Source organism: Chanodichthys erythropterus, chromosome 24 (genome assembly GCF_024489055.1).
Source record: "Chanodichthys erythropterus isolate Z2021 chromosome 24, ASM2448905v1, whole genome shotgun sequence".
NCBI lineage: Eukaryota > Metazoa > Chordata > Actinopteri > Cypriniformes > Xenocyprididae > Chanodichthys > Chanodichthys erythropterus.
In genome coordinates, this window is record NC_090244.1 from 9,168,806 (window position 1) to 9,188,478 (window position 19,673).

Genomic DNA, 19,673 nt, shown 5'->3' on the forward strand with positions numbered 1-19,673 from the left:
TTCACTATAAATGTAAGGGATTTTTTTTGCCTGTTGGACCACTTAGAGAAATAAGCCTTCAATAAGCCGCATGATTTGAGGCATTCTTTACACACAAAGCTGAATTAGCAAGTTATACGTTACTTTACATATATACTGTATGTAAATATGAGAAATAATACTGCATTAACAAACACCATGTTAAAGAAGACAATACTACATTTCTTAAAATAGAACCTTTATTATATATAAAAATGCTTTTGATACAAAAATTGTCACAAGTGTGCATTATATGAGGCATTTTTGTACACAAAACAAAGACACCTGAGAGCAAAAAGCTCCTCGGCATGAGTGGATGGTACGACAGACAGATTCAGTCAAAGCGCTGACCTGCCAAAGTGGTATAAAAATCCTAATAATCTCCATTCAGTCACATTCACGGTGAATAGTGTTACCTTGAGGGCAATTTAATAATTTGCATCACCTGTTCAACTGGTTTTTGCAGAGTTTTCTAGAATGACTATTTCCTTTCATCTAATATTTGCCTTTAAAGACATTGCTATATGTCTTCTTGTATGGCTATCTGTAAAAACAACTAATGTAATCAGTCTGTGAAACTCATTTCATCTTGTAGTTTTCTCTAGATCTATAATTCTATAATTCAGTTTTTATGCACATGTAATTTCCATAAGTGCTCAATTTGGCAAAGAGAAAAAAAAAGTACATTTCAAACAGACATACATGGCATTTCAATGTGTGCTACAAGACATGTTTTAACCTAAAAAAACCAATATCTCCGTCGAATTAGCATTATAAAGAGGGAAATACAGTTTGATTCTTCAACTTTACCATAAAAAGGAAAAAAAAATAAAAATAAAAATCAGAATTTCAAAACCACACTTTTCTAAATTGCATGTCATGAATTAAAAAAAGCAGTTTGTTACCGTAGTATTACGGTAAAATTAACCACATATCCTTGTGTTCAAATCATAGCTTAGTTTAACTGTATTATTATTACTATAATTATTATTTTTAGTTTTTTTTACTAAGCACCTACAATGAGTTCAGTCCATGAGATCTGATAAAATCCATGTAGTTCACTACAAAGCAGGCGACTTTCTGCTTCTTTAAAGAGATAGTTCATTAAAATATAAACATTTTGTCATCATTTAGTCACCCTCATGTCATCCCAAACCCTTAAGACTTTCCTTCCTTTGTAGAAAACAAAAGGAGATGTTTATCAGAATGCCTAAGCTGCTCGTTTTCATATAATGAGATTAAAATTTCAGTCTGTTCCACACACAAAAAACTTTGCTTTTATGGTACTTTCATTATGGAAAAGTGCAGCTTGGACATTCTGCTAAACGTCTTATTTAATGTTTTACAGTGGAAAATAAGTCGTACAAGTTTGGAATGACAAGATTTTTAGTTTTGTTTTAGTTGAACTATCCCTTTAAGATAGAATTTTAAACAAGACTCCTTCAAAGCAATGGCATTTCACATGTATGTTTTTCTATAAGAGATTAATAACAATTTTACAATGGTCTATGGTCAGTTCTCATTATATAAACAAAACATTTTAGCTGGCTGTTTTCATTTGTCATTATTTACAGTAAAAGATGTATGTACAATAGCAGCAAACACACTTTTGGTAAACAGGACAAACCAAACATATGCTTGGAATTGTATCATATTCACATAGAACAATCAAAAACAACACCTCATTGCCATTACGAAAAACATTAATTATTTACTTAATTACACATATGTACAACTCCTCTGCAGCGGATGATTTTGGTGTTATATCGACGATTTGGTTTGCAATTAAACTTCTTTTTAATTGGTATTATAAAAAAAGATGATTAAATCATAACCATCCTGAAACAGATGACTTACAGAAATTGCATTTCAGTTCATATTCTCACATATTGAAGAGCTTTGGGGAGGGGGGGGGGATGTCATAATATAAAATGTCATAATATAATTAATTCGTGCAAGCATCGTCCTGTCACAACCGCTGTATAACTCTGGGTGAAAATATCCGGAAAATGTTTCCTGTTCCTCCCGAAAAGCTGAAATGTTTCTTGAACAAAGCGTGTGGAAAATAAAATAAAATCTTTGTTTCTTCTTAAACTATTTAAAACTATTTACAAAGCGTGGCCGTTTGCCGGGTGTCATGAGGAGTCCGTGCAGGGCGAGGGGGGAGGGGGGCACAGGTGGAAGTAGCTGCGTTCAGTGGAGGGCGAGGGAGGGCAGCTCTCCTCCGCTGACATGTACTGGCTGCGGGGCGTGGGGGGCGGGGGGTAGGGGTCAGAGTCTGAATTGAGGTCCATGTAGTACTTATTGCTTTTCCAGCGGCTGGTGGTATAGTCACTGTCACACACGTCTGTGCTGCAGGGGGTGGTGGGCGGCGCGACCCCTCGCATCAAATATGGCCTGTCGAGGGGAAATATTCAGACATCGGTAACTTGAGACATTTGAGCTATATATCCATCAGCACAGTCATCTATTCAGCCATTCTTTATCCATCTATGCAGCTATGCATCTTTCCATTCATATATCCACATACCTATCTTAACATACTAGATATTTGAGCCATCTATCTACCCCAGATATTTTAGATATTGATTTCCTACCTACCTATGTACATATAAATATACATCTTACATATCTATCTATCCATCCATCTATCCATCCATCCATCATCTACCAATCCATAGACCCATCATCTACCAATCCATCTACCAATCCATCCACCCATCTACCCATCCATCCACCCATCATCTACCAATCCATCTACCATCCATCCACCCATCATCTACCCACCAATCTACCAATCCATCCACCCATCAATCTACCCATCCATCCACCCATCATCTACCCATCCATCCACCCACCCATCAATCTACCCATCCATCCACCCACCCATCAATCTACCCATCCATCTACCCATCCATCCACCCATCATCTACTCATCAATCTACCCATCCATCCACCCATCATCTACTCATCAATCTACCCATCCATCCACCCATCATCTACCAATCCATCAACCCATCATCTACCCATCCATCCATCCATGAGTGGATGGTACGACAGACAGATTCAGTGCTGACCTGCCAAAGTGGTATAAAAATCCTAATAATCTCAATTCAGTCACATTCCCGATGAATAGTGTTACCTTGAGGGCAATTTAATAATTTGCATCACCTGTTCAAATGGTCTTTGCTGAATTTTCTAGAATGACTATTTCCTTTCATCATCTTCCCATCCATCTACCCATCCATCTACCCATCCATCCACCCTTCCACCCATCATCTACCCATCCATCTACCCATCCATCCACCCTTCCACCCATCATCTACCCATCCATCTACCCATCCATCCACCCTTCCACCCATCATCTACCCATCCATCTACCCATCCATCCACCCTTCCATCTACCCATCCATCTACCCATCCATCCATCCATTAATCCATCCACTAATCCATCTACCCATCCATCCACCCTTCCACCCATCATCTACCCATCCATCCACCCTTCCACCCATCATCTACCCATCCATCCACTCTTCCACCCATCATCTACCCATCCATCCACCCATCCATCTACCCATCCATCTACCCATCCATCTACCCATCCATCCATCCATCCATACATCCATCCATTAATCCATCCACTAATCCATCCACTAATCCATCTACCCATCCATCTACTCATCCATCCAATCTCTCCAACTATCCATGATCTCTGTATTAAATCGCACCTGTAAGACCTGGTTGTGGAAGGGCTGTTGGACGAATAGAAGACTTCTGCATTGTAAAGTGAGCGATCTGTTGCTGGTGATGGAGGAGGGTTGAGCATCTACACACAGATCAGAAAAAAACAACAATTATATGACATTAACCACAATAATCCAGACAATATAGAATATAAGTAACACTTTACAATAAGGTTTCATTAGTTAATATTAGTTTACTACATTAGTTAACATTAATGAGAAACAATGCTTTTACAGCATTTACTATTCTTAGTTGCTGTTAATTTCTACATTTACTAATACATTATTAAAATTAAAAGTTGCATCTGTTAACAGTAGTTAATGCACTGCAAACTAACATGAACAATGAAGAATTGTATTTTTATTAGCAAAGGTTAATAAATGCTATAAAAATATATTTCTCATAGTTAGTTCATGTTAACTAATGCATTAACTAATGTAAAGAAATGAGACCTTATTGTAAAGTGTTACCAAAACATATGAATGAGCATTTAATTTAATACAAAAACCTTTTTCCTACATGTAATTAAATAAATAAACACTGGTCTTTAACAATAAACAAAGATAATAAACTGATGAATATTACAGTACCTGTGGGTAGAAAGCTCCTTTGGTGCTGGAAGAACTACTGGATGAAGCACCTGTCACATGGTTTCTGTCATAGAGAGGCGCCCCACTGCTGCTGCTGCCCATGAGACTCACTGAGCTCATCATGGACTTCCCACAGGAAATACCTGCGACACATTGAGGCAGACTCATAACCCACAAGACTCATCACAGCCAGAGAGATTATTCACCTTAAGAGACTGCAGCAGCTATCAAACAGCAGACCTTTACCTGTAAAAGTACCGTGCTGTGAATTTGTGGGTGCGATGAAGTTGAGGGGCACGTGAGGGGTCCCGCTGATGTACTCGTGTGGGAAGCCTCCGTTGGGGCCCTTGTAATGGCGACACACAACTCTCTGACACACAAAACACATGCCTCCCATCACAAAGACAGAGAGGATGATGCCGATGACAGGGCCGATGGTGCTGGTGTGACGTGGAAGGTCGTTGGGAGGTGGAGGGAAATCTGTGAATAAGACAAACAGGGATAATTTTGTCTTGCAAGCATCGTTGCAATATGGCATGCATGGACAAGCACCACATGTGTTTTTTTTTTTTTTTATGATATGGTCAGCGTACCACAGAAAAGCTCATCAGATTTGTCCGTGCAGTCTGCGAAGGAGTCACACTGCTGTTTCTTCAGAATGCACTGGTTGTTGCCACAACGGAACTGATTAGGCATGCAAATGGCTGATGGGGAAAAAGCAAGAGGAAATATCAAAGACTGCAAGTTAAAACAGATTTAACCACTTAAAGAATAAAACATGGGAGTTTAAAAAAAGAGGCAGCATAAATATGAATGGAACAAATCAGTGTTTCCTATAAGAATTTGCATGACTAAAATTAATCATATGAACCTATTCAGTGATGATTCAGTGAGTTGTCTGACTGATTCATTTTACTGATTCACACAGCAAACTATTGATTTATATGAACTATGATTTAATTTGAAAGTATGAAAGTAATTTAAAAGGCAAGTTAATAGTATTTGCACATCCTGTTGAAAAGGGAGCTGCTTGTCTTGCTCTTTTAGTCATAATATCGATTCAGTACAGTAGATTTCTGAGATATTAAATGAATATCATATAGCAGGTCAAATCTCAAAAGCAATATTTTTGGGCCAAATTGTGCAACTCAAAAACGTGTGCTTTTACAGAATCAAATCACAGGTGGAAATTCTGGTAAATCAGCAGGATCAATCTGCGTAACAGTTGGACGTACTGTCGCAATCCAGTTCATCAGAGCCATCTGCGCAGTCTGGCTCTCCATTGCAGCGCAGCTGAGAGTCCACGCACTGGCCTTTGTCGCACTGGAACTGAAGCTCGGAGCAGATGGGGCAGTTCATCTCGTCGCTGTGATCTGCGCACTCGGCGATGCCGTCACAGCGCCACGCCATGGGGATGCAGTCGATCTCGCCAGTAGCACAGGTGAACTGCTCGCTAGAGCACGTGGGAGGCTCTGATGGGGGTTGTGGGTAAATATGTGATTAACGCAGATGCATCAAAACCAATTGGTGCATTTTTGGCTTCATGCCACAGATATGTGAAATGTACCTCCGCAGCTGAGCAGATTTTGAAGCAGCACCAGGTGCATGGGACATGAGCACCGTGGTGTCCCGTCTCCCTTAGCGATGCAGATGTGGGAGCAGCCTCCGTTGTCACGAGAACAAGGGTGGGATGCTGTTAAGGAGATTAAAGGACAATTATACTCTTTAGTAATAACAGGAACTCTGAATCTATGTGGTCATTAACTTCATAATTACACTGATTTTTGCAGCTCAAACAAGGTGAAATGCAGTTTAAAACACAATTTTATATATATATAAACATAATATGATGAATACCTTAACTGATAAGCAACTTAATAAACATTTTAATCATATCTTTTTAGAAATATATGTTAGTAAGTACATTTAATATAACAATATGCTAAATACATTAATATTAATTTGTCATTCTTAAATATAATTAATGTTTTAATAATTTTAATAATATTATATATATATATATATATATATATATATATATATATATATATATATATATATATATATATATATATAAATAAAGCATACATACATACATACACACACACATACATATACATATATATATATATATAAATGATTTATTTTTAATTAGTCATTTTTAAATATAATTTATATTTTAAAAATCTTTATATTTTTATGTGTTAGTAAGTAAATAATATACTATGCTGTTTTAATATTTATATATGAATTCATTTTAATTAGTCATTTTTAAATATAAATCATATTTACAAAATTATATATATATAAATCTATTTTATTTTTTATGTTTATTATATTTATTTTGTATATTATATATATATATATATATATACACACACATACATACATACACACATATATATATAATAAAATATAAACATATATAAAAAATACATATAATAAATATAAAAATAAAATATTAATTATACCTTTTATATATATAATTATACACAAATATATATATATATATATATATATATATATATATATATATATATATATATATATATATATATATATATATATATATATATATATATATATATATTTGTACACTAAAGTAGATCATTAAATAAAAATAGTAAATGTCTTGACATCTTATATTCTGCCTACCATATATTATATTATATTATATTCATAGTTTCGGAAAGGTGCAAATGATTTAGTCTTCGAGAAATGTAAGAAACTGAATTTACCAAACTCCTCTGGTTCCATGTACTCCACCGCATGGATGCTGGTCAGGTACTGGAGTCGCCCCTGAATACGAGTCCTCTTCTCTCCGGTCAGCTTGTCCACGCGCTCGATCATCTGCTGCTGTTTGTCGATCCAGTATAGGTGATCGCCCAGCACTGTCAGACCAACGGGTTGAAGGATGTTGGAGTCCTGAAGTACAATCCGATTGGCCCCTGGAAAGCAAACAAAGAGATCGGCAGAGTCATAATTTAGGTTTTTCCACCATGTCACGTTATAAATCATATCTATTCAGCCTTTGTGTTGGTCATTTGGCTGCAGAAGGATTGTCTTGCGCAAAGAGATTAGCCGTGGCTTAAGGTGTGTTCATCTGTCTCATGCTAACATCAAACATCAGAGCTTAGCATCTGGAGAGACTTTGCTTACTGGCAGACCATTAGGGGAAATCAGACAAGCCAGTGATTTTCAGTGATGAAGGCACTTAAATAACCTCACAAGAATTAACTAAGTTACAGTCTATCAAATTTTTCGTTAGAGCTTTGTCAATATATAGACCATGTTTAGACAACACAGACTATACCGTTTTGATTAGTTTAGACTAGACGGTTTTGAAAATATACATTGTAAATATAGATTAAACCTGGCCTGCGCTCTCAGTCTGTTTGTTTGGTTTCCATAGCTGTCAGTTGACAAATCTGATCGGAGAGGTCAGAAAGTTGTCCTTGTTTCACATGGCGTTCCAGAAAACTGCAGAACTGATTGCAATCAATTTGCCCGTGGGCAATACAATACAAGAAAGGAAACAAAAATATTCTGGGTATGAGATTCAGTGACATGTACGCGATAAAAGAAAAGACCTAATCTTTCTGGTGAAGCTCTGACATCAAAATTGATCCTCAAAATAAATGACTAACATTGAGTTGTATGGGAACATTTCATTTTTCAAGTCTTAAATGCCCGCTGAATTGCCATGGAACACGCAGCATTATTCAATGTGCTGACGTAAAAAATAAAATAGCCAATAGCGTTTTGTTTATATCACAGCTCGGCCAGAGCAGTTTAACTCAGTAAAACCTCCATTTCCTTCTAATCTCTAACAGTTTCTCCTCCTTATGTCCTCTATTTCACTTTAAAATACAGCTTTCTGTGCAGAATTCAAATGGGTTCGATACCTTTCGTGGTTCACTCGCAGATTTGATCCGCTCTGTGCCGTAGCACACTGTGCTTGCGCTGCGGCGGTTCATGTGACACTATCGCAAAAACGGACTTCATTCACGTCAAAGGAAGCATATCTACACTGTCTGAATCGTTCCCTATTCTCTATATAGTGCACTTTGTGCCATTCTCCATTTAGAAACTAGTAAATGTGTGAACAAGTGACTGATTTCAGCCGCATCTTCAGCATCTGTTTAGAGTGTAGGAGGGGGCGGGACTTCAGATTCTAGAGAGCATTTGATTGGACAGAAGATCTGACGAGAAGCTGAAGTGTGATGTGATGTCATGAAAATCCGTGATCCATTTTAGTAGAAGTAAGAGACTAAGTTTTGAATGCTTGTATCTCCTAAATAGCTATAACTTCATAACCTTAATATATTCATACTAAAAGCTAAAAAACTTACATTTTATTTTCAGGGGGACTTTAAATCATGACCTTTTGGTACAGTACTACAACCAACCGAGTGGTTGTTATAATAATTGTATAAACTCAGCTTTCACTCAAATGCTGATAATTAGGGATCCACAATAAATTATTTTAGAATTTTAGAATAGAATTTTATTCCTACAGTATTCCTACAGGCTTTTATTTTATATTTTTTATAGTTTTCATTTTAATTTCACTTTTTGTGATTTTTCGATGTGCTGTTGCTGTTTTTTTTTGTTATTCTAAAATATTTATATACTATTATATATTAAAATATTTTAGCTTATATACTTAGCTATTGTTAGTTCAGTTTTAGTATTACTAAATTTAAGTATTTCAACAAACCTTTTTAATTATTTTTATTTCAATTAATTCAATTGATTTTTTAAATGCAGTAATTATGCTAATTTCCCGTATTTTTACATTTAGATTACCTTAGTAGTCATCTAACGTTACTTCCAATTTATCTTTAAAAAAAAAATTAAATTTAATATAATTTAAGAAAAATACTGTTAAATGTAATCTTTAGTAAATCTCAAAATGAATATCCATTTTTCATACTGTACATTTGTAGCATTTAAATTTATTAATTTAAGTTTTTTTATAGCGTTTTTAGTGTTTTATTTTATTCTGCTAAAAAAGTGTAGATACTTTAATATTGGGCATAACATAAAATAATTAATTTTGTTATATCAGTACTTCCCTTCTTACATATATAATTATTAATCATCGTATTAAATCAGAAAAATGCAAAATAGAAGCATTTTCAGTTGTGGACTTGTAAAACTTTGGACTGAAGCCAATATATATATATATATATATATATATATATATATATATATATATATATATATATATATATATATATATATATATATATATATATATATATATATATATATATATATATATATATATTTTTTTTTTTATTAATGTATTAGATAACTGTTCTGAATTCAGGTTTACATAAAATTTGCATATGATATGCAAGAAAAAAACATAACTGTATTTACCAGACAGGTCACTGCTCTCAATCCGTTTCAGGTCTGCATCCACCCAGAACAGCTTTCCCAGCTTGTTGTCTAAAGCCAGTGCCACGGGGCGGATCAAACCGGTCGTGAACAGGGATTCACGCTCAGTCCCATCCAAAGAAGCACCTTCAATTTTAGCCGAACGATCCTGGACAGTAGTGAAATACATGTAGCTGTGGGGAAAAAAAAAAAGGTTTGGAACTTACATACCATTTTCCAAATAAAGAAAACTGTAGTAAAGGCAATGACTTTAATTGGATTCTATAAACAACATCTTTCAAGATCGTTCAACATCTAATAAAAGTGTTTGTAGTAATTTATGTTATTGCATTGCATAACCAACACATGATCTGTTTGGATAAACCCTCATTTGTTAAACAAAAAGAACAACTTTGATGGGGCCATGTTGTTTCGACTGTGTGGGAGAATTGTTGTATATCTTCACACATCACAAAAGCCCTTTAGCCCCAATGTTATGTCTGGATTAGTTTGTGATAACTCTCAAAGGTGCGTTTGCTCCTTTGTTTTCAGTTGCTGTCTGAGAAACCCACAATTTGCATCTGTTAGCAATTTTACTCAGCTTAAAAAAAAAAGAAAAAAGAACAGCGATATCGCTATCTATGCCAATACAGTGTCTGAGTGTCATTAAAAATGAGAAAATATCACAGCTTAAAAACACAGTTGCTTCTGGGAAAAGTTTGGGCCGATATACATTATATTTGATACATTTCCAATGCTAAGAAGAGGACAGAAATGAATAAACCCCAAAATTGGTTTGGCTGATGGATCTGAAGATGCCTTCTCTGAGTCAGAGCACTGTGAAGTGTTATGTACTCACTAAACGTCTGCCAAAGCCTGACTACAGTGTGGGGAATGTAAGCATATCACATATTAAATTTTCCACCTGCATGTTAAACAAATCCTTATGGTAACATCTTTGAAGATGTTTTGATCCAAAAACTAGGTAAAACAATGCTTCATTAATTTTACAACATTTTTTTCTGGTTTTGACAGCATCTTGGATCTAGATCCACCGACTAGTGAAAGTCGATGCTTTTGGAGAGGGTCAGCACAAGACCTTGAACAGAACAAATCAGGCACACCTGATTAAAGTGACGAGAATATTTTGTGCGCCAAAACAACAACATAACTTTATTCAACAATATCTAGTGATGGGCGATTTCAAAACACTGCTTCATGAAGCTTCGAAGCTTTATGAATCTTTTGTTTCGAATCAGTGGTTTGGAGCTTGTATCTCAAACCGCCAAAGTCACGTGGACCATTGAAATTTCAAAACACTTATGACGTAACAAAGCCTCGTTATTTAGTTTTTTTGGTGCACAAAAAGTATTCTTGTCGTTTCAAAATATTAAGGTTGAACCACTGTAGTCACATGAACTGTTTTAAATATGTCTTTAGTTGCTTTCTGGGCATTGAAAGTGTTAATTATCTTGCTGGCAGTCTTACAGGTGTGGAACAACATGAGGGTGAGTAATAAATGACAGAATTTTAATTTTTGGGTGAACTAACCCTTTAAACAAAAATATTAAGTTTTTATACTGAAATAAATAAGTTGAAGTACTAAATTACTAAAGCTTAGGGTCTGTTTACACACCATTTTCTACGAAAAACTGAAAACTTTTTAATGCATTTTGGCCGCTATTTACACGACAACCGCGTTTTGGGGGACCTGAAAACAAACTTTTGAAAACAGGTTTTAAAGTGCAAGTTTTTGAAAACTATATAGTTATTGTCTCGATGTAAACAAAGAAAGAAAAAAAAGCCAATTTGTGAAAAATTTCTTCCTTTGCAAAGTGACATCGCCAACTACTGGCCTGGCAGCATAATACAGCATTTTTATTCACTTTCGCTAACCCGTGTGAACGGGTATCGTTTTGACAACGTTGTCTAAAAATGCAAAGGAAACACTTTTCCATTCTTAATACACTGTTGTTATGTAAATTAATCCTTGACAAAAGCTAAAATGTGAACTAAAATTCAAATGAAAACTGAAAATATATAAATAAAAGCCAATTTAAAATATTAATGAATACTATAAAAGTATATAAATAATACAAAAATAGCACAGTGAGTGACAGTGTCTATTCAAACAACTCATAAACAAAGAAGTATAATCTGGGCAATTTAGGGATAAAATGTTAACTAAATATAGGGATAAATGCAACAATGAAAACACAAGCTTGATCTCAGACACACAAACAAACATTAGATGCTCGTTTTTGTGCCATAATTTCTCTATCCTGCTACTATTATGGGACAAGTCCCCTTCACCCCACCCAGACGAGGCTGTGAGGGTGAGACATAAATAGAAAACCCACTGATGACGGTCAAACTAACAATGAGACACACAATTACAGTGCATGCAGCCAACGCCTGTGCATGGTCGACCCGCTAGCGAGCGCCGCAACACGGGGACCACAGAGGCCCATCTGTTCCACATATTTGGCTATTCGAGAGGCCTGGATGGAATCAAGAGTTTTCCGACAATACCGAAGCAATGGCGAAGTGCCCCGTCATTAGAGTATCCAGTTCTATGCAGTAATTTTAAGTCCGCCGGCCATATATCAATAAACAATTGATAAGGTGTTGTTATGTTCATGAAAAGGAGCCAAACCAAAGCTGAAGTACAAAATCTGGCCGTGAGGTTTTGGACAGGATGAGCAATTAAATTTAATGCAGGTTGTAATGATCATGCCCTATACTTTACTCTGCTAATTAATAATCGTACCCTTTCTCAGCATTCACCACGATAGCGCGTGGCTTGTCCACATCATCTTTCAGGACCTCTCCGACAACGTGCCCGTCCATGCGATGGATGTTGATGGTGTTGGTGCTCTCGCAGGTCCAGTAGACGGTGCGACTGTAGGGGTCCAGACTCAGGTCATGAGGTTGCTTCGGGTGAAGACTGGTTGGGGTCATCACCGTGGACGCCTTATAAATTAGAGATCACTTTAAATTAGTATTGTCAATGTATATCGATCAAATTAATCACAAATAATTGCCTATCAATATGCTGAGAAAAGTCCCAAAATGAAGATAATACAAAAAGTGCATCAGATATTAAGAAATATTTTTAAATTATATAATAATAAGTGTTGTTATTATTATTATTATTATTATTATATATTATTATTAATAATAATAATGTTAACAACAACATAAACATAATAATAATAAAAACAATAATACAAATATTTCTCATTTAAAACTGATCCAAAAAGTGGATCAGTGAATGGTTTTAAATAGTAAATATTATTATCATCTATCTTATAATAATAATATTAATAATAGTTAATCATATATTAATATTAATAACATTTATATTAATAATAATAACATCTTACACAATTATTTATTTATTTTTTACACACACACACACACACATTATATATATATATATATATATATATATATATATATATATATATATATATATATATATATATATATATATATATATATATATATATATATATATATATATATAATTTGTTTATCCCTTTATTTAATTTGACATATTTCTTATTTAAAGCTGATTCCTTTAATAATTTTATAATTGTGTCCTTATTGTTGAACTCTGATTAAAATGCACTGTTTGGATTTTATGCAATAATATTTATATTTATTTACTGTTTATCAATATGCTGAGAAAAGTCCCAAAATTAAGATACAAAAAGTGCATCAGATACAAAAGTGCATTAAGATACAAAAAGTGCATCAGACATTAAGAAATGGTATTAAATAATAATAATACTTTTTATTATTATATAGTAACAATCATAATAATAATTAATAATATATTATTAACTATTATTAATAATATTTATATTAATAACAACAACATTTAATATTAACAACAACAACATTTATTATCAACATAATAAAAATAATAATAAATACAAATAAATATGTAAAACTGATCCAAAAAGTGGTTTTAAATAGTAAATATCATCATCATCATCATCATCTATCATTTAATAATAGTAATAATATATTAATATTGTTAATATTTATATAAATAATAATAACATTTGTATTATCAACACAATTACTAAAAATTATATTATATTATATTATATTGTATTTTTTTTGCTCCCTTATTTTATTTTATTTTATTTTATATATTTCTTATTTAAAATTGATCCTTTTTGTATTATCTATCATTTTGGGATGATAATGATAATAATAATAATAATAATAATAATAATAATAATAATAATAATTATTATTATTATTATAATTATTGGTGTTTTGACTCACTGTTTTAATGTAAAAACATTAACTTAAATACTATATTAAATATTAAATATTTGTTGCAATTTAGAGCAGGTCAGGTGCGTATTATAATCAAGTCACATCAATGTTCTTTGATTGAACCGTCACCTGAGTGCCATCGTCCCGGGCCCTGCGGATGTTTTGTCGGCCATCCACCCAGTAGACCAGTCGTTCCAGAGGGTCGAAGCTGATGGCACGCATGTTCTTTATAACGTGAATTGGTAGAATCATGTCTGGACTCTGTTCTCCCAGGACCATTCGACTGATGGAGCTCTTCTGGCTGAAGAGCAGGAAGCTAGAGGGCGCTGTTGAGCAAAACAGGGAGGCGAGAATAAGGTTATAACAGCACAGGTCAGCAATGGACAACTCAAAGCCAGCTCCATTACTCTGATCAGAAGGTGAAGGTCAGCTAAATGCAATCACACAAACTAAACGCAATCAGCCTTTCCCTCCAGGCCATGAAAGAATGAAGAAACAAGAGGGACTAAAAGAGTAGAAACACACTAGCATTGCCAAGACCTCTGCACTCTAAGCCAAATGCTCTCACCGGGCTCCCTGGCGTGCTTGTTTAATCCAAGTTCAGTAATTTTTAAGCTTATAAGGAATTAAATGCATATGACTGAGTTTTGCATGGCTGGGAGCCATTGTTTTCTAATGCTGTTTCAATCTGCCAACTGCATCTTAAAACCCATGACTCACTTTAATGTCAGTAAAACCCAGTGAACTTTATGGCTGAAAGACTATAGATTACTTTAGCCCTGATGGCTGCTAAAATATAAAAACTCAAAACAGTGCATTTTAAGAATTCAACAATATTATTAAATAATAATTAGTAGTACTAGTAGTATACATACATTTTATAAATAATAATACTAATAATAACAATTATTACTAGTAATGCATTTTGTAAAAATATTGGCAAGGCAAATAAAATCTTAGTTAACTGCCAAAATTTTTGAGTGCTAAAATAATCAGAAGTCAAAGGAGGAACAATAGTACAAATGTAACGACACTGAATGCTTTACATGTCCCCTTTAAACCACTGTACGCCAAAACTCACAGCTGCAGTTGCGTCCGTTTGCCTCCAGCGTGTAGTGGGAAGCGCAGCGGCACTGGGCTCCAGAGGGTGATGCTAGGCAGAGGTGGGCGCACTGGCCATTGTTCTGCGAACACTCGTTGGCGCCATCTTGTCTGGAGGAGTGGAAAACCAGGATGTCCATGACATACTCCAGGTGCCCTTGCACCACCGTTCGGTTCAACCCACTGCGCTTGTCCGCTCGCTCAATGCTGCGCAGGTTCCAGTCGGTCCAGTAGATGTAGTCGCGATACTGGGTCAAGCCAAAAGGATGAGGAAGATCGTCGGCCACTATCTCCCTCTGCAAACCTGAGGACATTAAACAATACTTTTAGTTTATTAAAGGAGGTAAGATGGTGTAATACTGTGTGATGCATTTATGATGATTGTGGAGTTTTCAAAACCCATAATTTGTCACCTTGCATGTTTGTAGACTCAATCATGCAGGTGTCCAGGTCTGTCCAGTAGAGACGCTGGTCGATGTAGTCAATTGTAAGTCCGTTGGCTCGGCCCACTTTGTCTACCAAAGTCACGATGTTACTGCCGTCCATGTGAGCGCGGGCTATCCTGGGTCGACCTCCCCATTCAGTCCAGTACATGTACCTGCAAACCCAAAACATTTACTTTACTGAATATCAAACAAAACTAGAATAAACTTTATCGGCCATAAATTTAATTTATTTTGACCTGCTGTCCATGGGCATGTTGATATTAACAAGAAAACACATTCTATAAATCATAAAGACATTACTAAAAGTAAAAAAATAAATAAATAAATAAAATAAATGATTGCATTAGTCATAAATATAATTATATTATAAGTTATACAAGCAAATATATATTTAAGTTATATAAGCAAGTAATTCTTAATGTATTTCAATTAAAAACATCTAATTAATTTAATAAAAAAACTAATTTTATAGTGAAGTTACTAATATTTATTTATATTTAAATGTAATATTTAAAATAATATCAATATTTATAATTTATGAAAATACAATGAACGAACAATGAATGAATTTTTAATTTGGCTAGGGCAAATTAAATATAAATATAAAAAAATAATAAATAAATACATGTACTATTAATTTATTAGTTATTTTTATTTGCTGTATAATTAATAAACTTATTAATTATATTTATTTAACATTTAAGCATTAATAAAAAAATGATAAAATATTCATTATAAGATAAGTTTTTAATGTTTATTTATACATACGTAAAAAATCTAACTTATTTAATTTATAATGTTTAATATAACTATATATACACTAAATATATAACAATATATTAAAAATAAATATATACTATTAATTTATTAGTCATTTTATTTGCTATATAATTTATATAATTATGAACTGTATTTATTAACCATACATTAACAAACATTGATACTTATTTTACTTTATTTTAAAGTAAAAAATTATAAATGAATAAACAATAAATAAATAAATATTTAATCTAACAACAGCAAATAAAAGGAAATAGAAAAGCATAGGCTAAGCTGCCTACATTAAAAAACAGAAATATTACTTTTCCAGTGAAAAGCACACCTGACCAATCCCTCAACCCACTCATTACTCCACTGGGCTACGAGTCTACTGAGTCAACACCTTTCAGTGTTAAGGTGAGAAGAGACAATGCTGAAGAATGTGTTGGCTAATAGAGGCAGTCGTGCCTCAGAAGCCACAGGAATGCCTGCTGGGCGCTGGAGGACATGACTTCACTCCTCTGAGCCACATGCAGGGGCTGCGGCATGTTGGCACTTGTCTTCTGCCACACATACAACTTGATGCCCCGAGGAAGCGCTGTAATACCAATAAGTTGGTCTGTGTTCGAGTATGTGAGAGTTAAATCAGATATTTAACTAATGGTAATAATCGATTAGCATACTTCTGGAGGACTAAAAATGTAGGAAGCCTATGGTTTACAACACAGGTGGACGGATGGGTGCATACTATGCAGTGCAGTGAACGTGCAAGATTGCAGACACTAGGTTGCAAGACACTATAAGTGGTATGCAATGAATTTAAAGGGCAAAATTGTAGCTATAGAGCAGGACAGACTTTAAAGCCAGTGATCCTACCCATTGGCAGGGTCCAGAGCAAGAGAGCGAGGGTTATCCAGGTCTTTGCAGACCAGCACTTGTCGGTACTGGCCGTCCAGACGGGCCACTTCAATTCGGTTGGTGCCGGTATCAGCCCAGTAGAGGTTTCGACCCATCCAGTCCACAGCCATTCCCTCAGGATAGTCCAGGCCAAACTCAATGACTGGCTCAACCAAACTGCCATTCATGAAGGCTCTGCTGATAGTCTGAAGAAGAAAAGTAATCATGATGTTTTGTATGGTTCTCCTCTCAGGCCAGCATCAATTTCCACTCTAGTGGTTAGAGAGGTTTATGCTCGATGGTTTAGATTCATCTTTGATCAAAAACCATATTCTACCGGAACTATTATTATTGTTTCATTGTTACATAAGGCAAGATTCTTAAATACATTATAGAAAAAAAATTTTTAGTAGTTAAAATTCAAAGCTGCAGTCTGTAAGTTTTGCCTCTTTGTCGCCATCTCTGTTTGAAACCTGTAATTGCAGTTATTATCATCTTTACATGGGTTGTGCATCGACATGGCTCCTCAGAGCGGATGAATCTAATGTTTGCTGTCAGTCACCACATCGGTGTGGATTCTGTACTTCGGAATCACAGATTCTACGTCTTGAAAGTATGACCAAAATGAATTTACACTGGAAAATGTCATCTGAACAAGTAAGTAGCATGACTGCCACTTTTGTTCTGACCAACTGAGGAAAAAAGCATTACAGTAAATGGAGCTGCCAATGGTGATTAAATCTAACGATCGCTTAGATCGGATCACGTAAAACCGTGCAAATTATTATTATTGTTATACTTTGTTTTTAAATTGTTAATGTTAAGAACATCAGCATTGCATAACGACGTGTACTTAGTGTTTATTAGTGTTACATGTAGATTTCAATGTCTGTACAGTATAATCTCTAATGTTAATTTGTCATTCCATATAGGGCTGTCAAACGATTAATCGCGATTAATCGCATACAAAATAAAAGTTTGAGTTTGCCTAATATATGTGGGTGTACTGTGTGTAATTATTATGTATATATAAATACACACAAATTAATGTATATAGTTAAGAGAAATACCTTATTTATGAACACAATTTATTTATTTATATATAATATAAATTATATAAAAATATAAATAAATACATATACTTGTAAATATTTCTCAAATATATACATGAATGTGTTTGTATTTATATACAGTGTGTACGGAAAGTATTCAGACCCCCTTAAATATTTCACTCTTTGTTATATTGCAGCCATTTGCTAAAATCATTTAAGTTTTTTTTTTTTCCCGCATTAATGTACACACAGCACCCTATATTGACAGAAAAACACAGAATTGTTGACATTTTTGCAGATTTATTAAAAAAGAAAAACTGAAATATCACATGTTCCTAAGTATTCAGACCCTTTGCTGTGACACTCATATATTTAACTCAGGTGCTGTCATTCTTCTGATCATCCTTGAGATGGTTCTAAACCTTCATTTGAGTCCAGCTGTGTTTGATTATACTGACTGGACTTGATTAGGAAAGCCACACACCTGTCTATATAGGACCTTACAGCTCACAGTGCATGTCAGAGCAAATGAGAATCATGAGGTCAAAGGAACTGGCTGAAGAGCTCAGAGAAAGAATTGTGGCAAGGCACAGATCTGGTTAAGGTTACAAAAAAATTTCTGCTGCACTTAAGGGTCCTAAGAGCACAGTGGCCTCCATAATCCTTAAATGGAAGACGTTTGGGACGATCAGAACCCTTCCTAGAGCTGGCCGTCCGGCCAAACTGAGCTGTCGTGGGAGAAGAGCCTTGGTGAGAGAGGTAAAGAAGAGCCCAAAGATTACTGTGGCTGAGCTCCAGAGATGCAGTTGGGAGATGGGAGAAAGTTGTAGAAAGTCAACCATCACCAGTCGGGGCTTTATGGGAGAGTAGCCTGACGGAAGCCTCCCCTCAGTGCAAGACATACTTAGGACCATGTGATATTTCAGTTTTACTTTTTTAATAAATCTGCAAAAATGTCAACAATTCTGGGTTTTTCTGTCAATATGGGGTGCTGTGTGTACATTAATGCGGTAAAATGATAAATGATTTTAGCAAATGGCTGCAATATAACAAAGAGTGAAATATTTAAGGGGGTCTGAATACTTTCCATACCCACTGTATACATAATAATTACACACAGTACTCACACATATATTAGGCAAACTCAAACTTTTATTTTGTATGCGATTAATCGTGATTAATTGTTTGACAGCCCTAAAATCCGTCATCATAATGATAAGTTTAATTATTCCAGCTGCTGTGAGAAAAGGCTATAAATGATCTGCTACAAGCAGCATCCTCACATGCCATATAACCTACTAGCTGGGACTCCTCCTTTATGTAAACAGATGTGACGTAATGACACAAAGATGAATGGCTGCATGCTCGAATTTCCCGTGGAAACC

General features: G+C 34.7%; 1 protein-coding gene across 1 annotated transcript in view; it reads right to left on the bottom strand.

Annotated features, from left to right (window-relative positions):
• Positions 1–221: 221 nt before the first annotated feature.
• Positions 222–19,673, bottom strand: part of lrp5 (low density lipoprotein receptor-related protein 5) — a 74,869-nt gene continuing 55,417 nt past the window's right edge. The window contains exons 11-24 of the mRNA XM_067379355.1: positions 17,216–17,442; positions 15,548–15,732; positions 15,115–15,438; positions 14,163–14,359; positions 12,508–12,710; positions 9,741–9,931; positions 7,091–7,300; positions 5,920–6,045; positions 5,588–5,824; positions 4,946–5,056; positions 4,599–4,832; positions 4,353–4,495; positions 3,747–3,844; positions 222–2,415 (exon numbers count right to left, since the gene is read on the bottom strand). Coding sequence (XP_067235456.1) covers positions 2,154–2,415; positions 3,747–3,844; positions 4,353–4,495; positions 4,599–4,832; positions 4,946–5,056; positions 5,588–5,824; positions 5,920–6,045; positions 7,091–7,300; positions 9,741–9,931; positions 12,508–12,710; positions 14,163–14,359; positions 15,115–15,438; positions 15,548–15,732; positions 17,216–17,442 — 2,748 coding nt within the window. The 3' untranslated portion in view covers positions 222–2,153. The remainder of the gene's footprint in view (positions 2,416–3,746; positions 3,845–4,352; positions 4,496–4,598; positions 4,833–4,945; positions 5,057–5,587; positions 5,825–5,919; positions 6,046–7,090; positions 7,301–9,740; positions 9,932–12,507; positions 12,711–14,162; positions 14,360–15,114; positions 15,439–15,547; positions 15,733–17,215; positions 17,443–19,673) is intronic.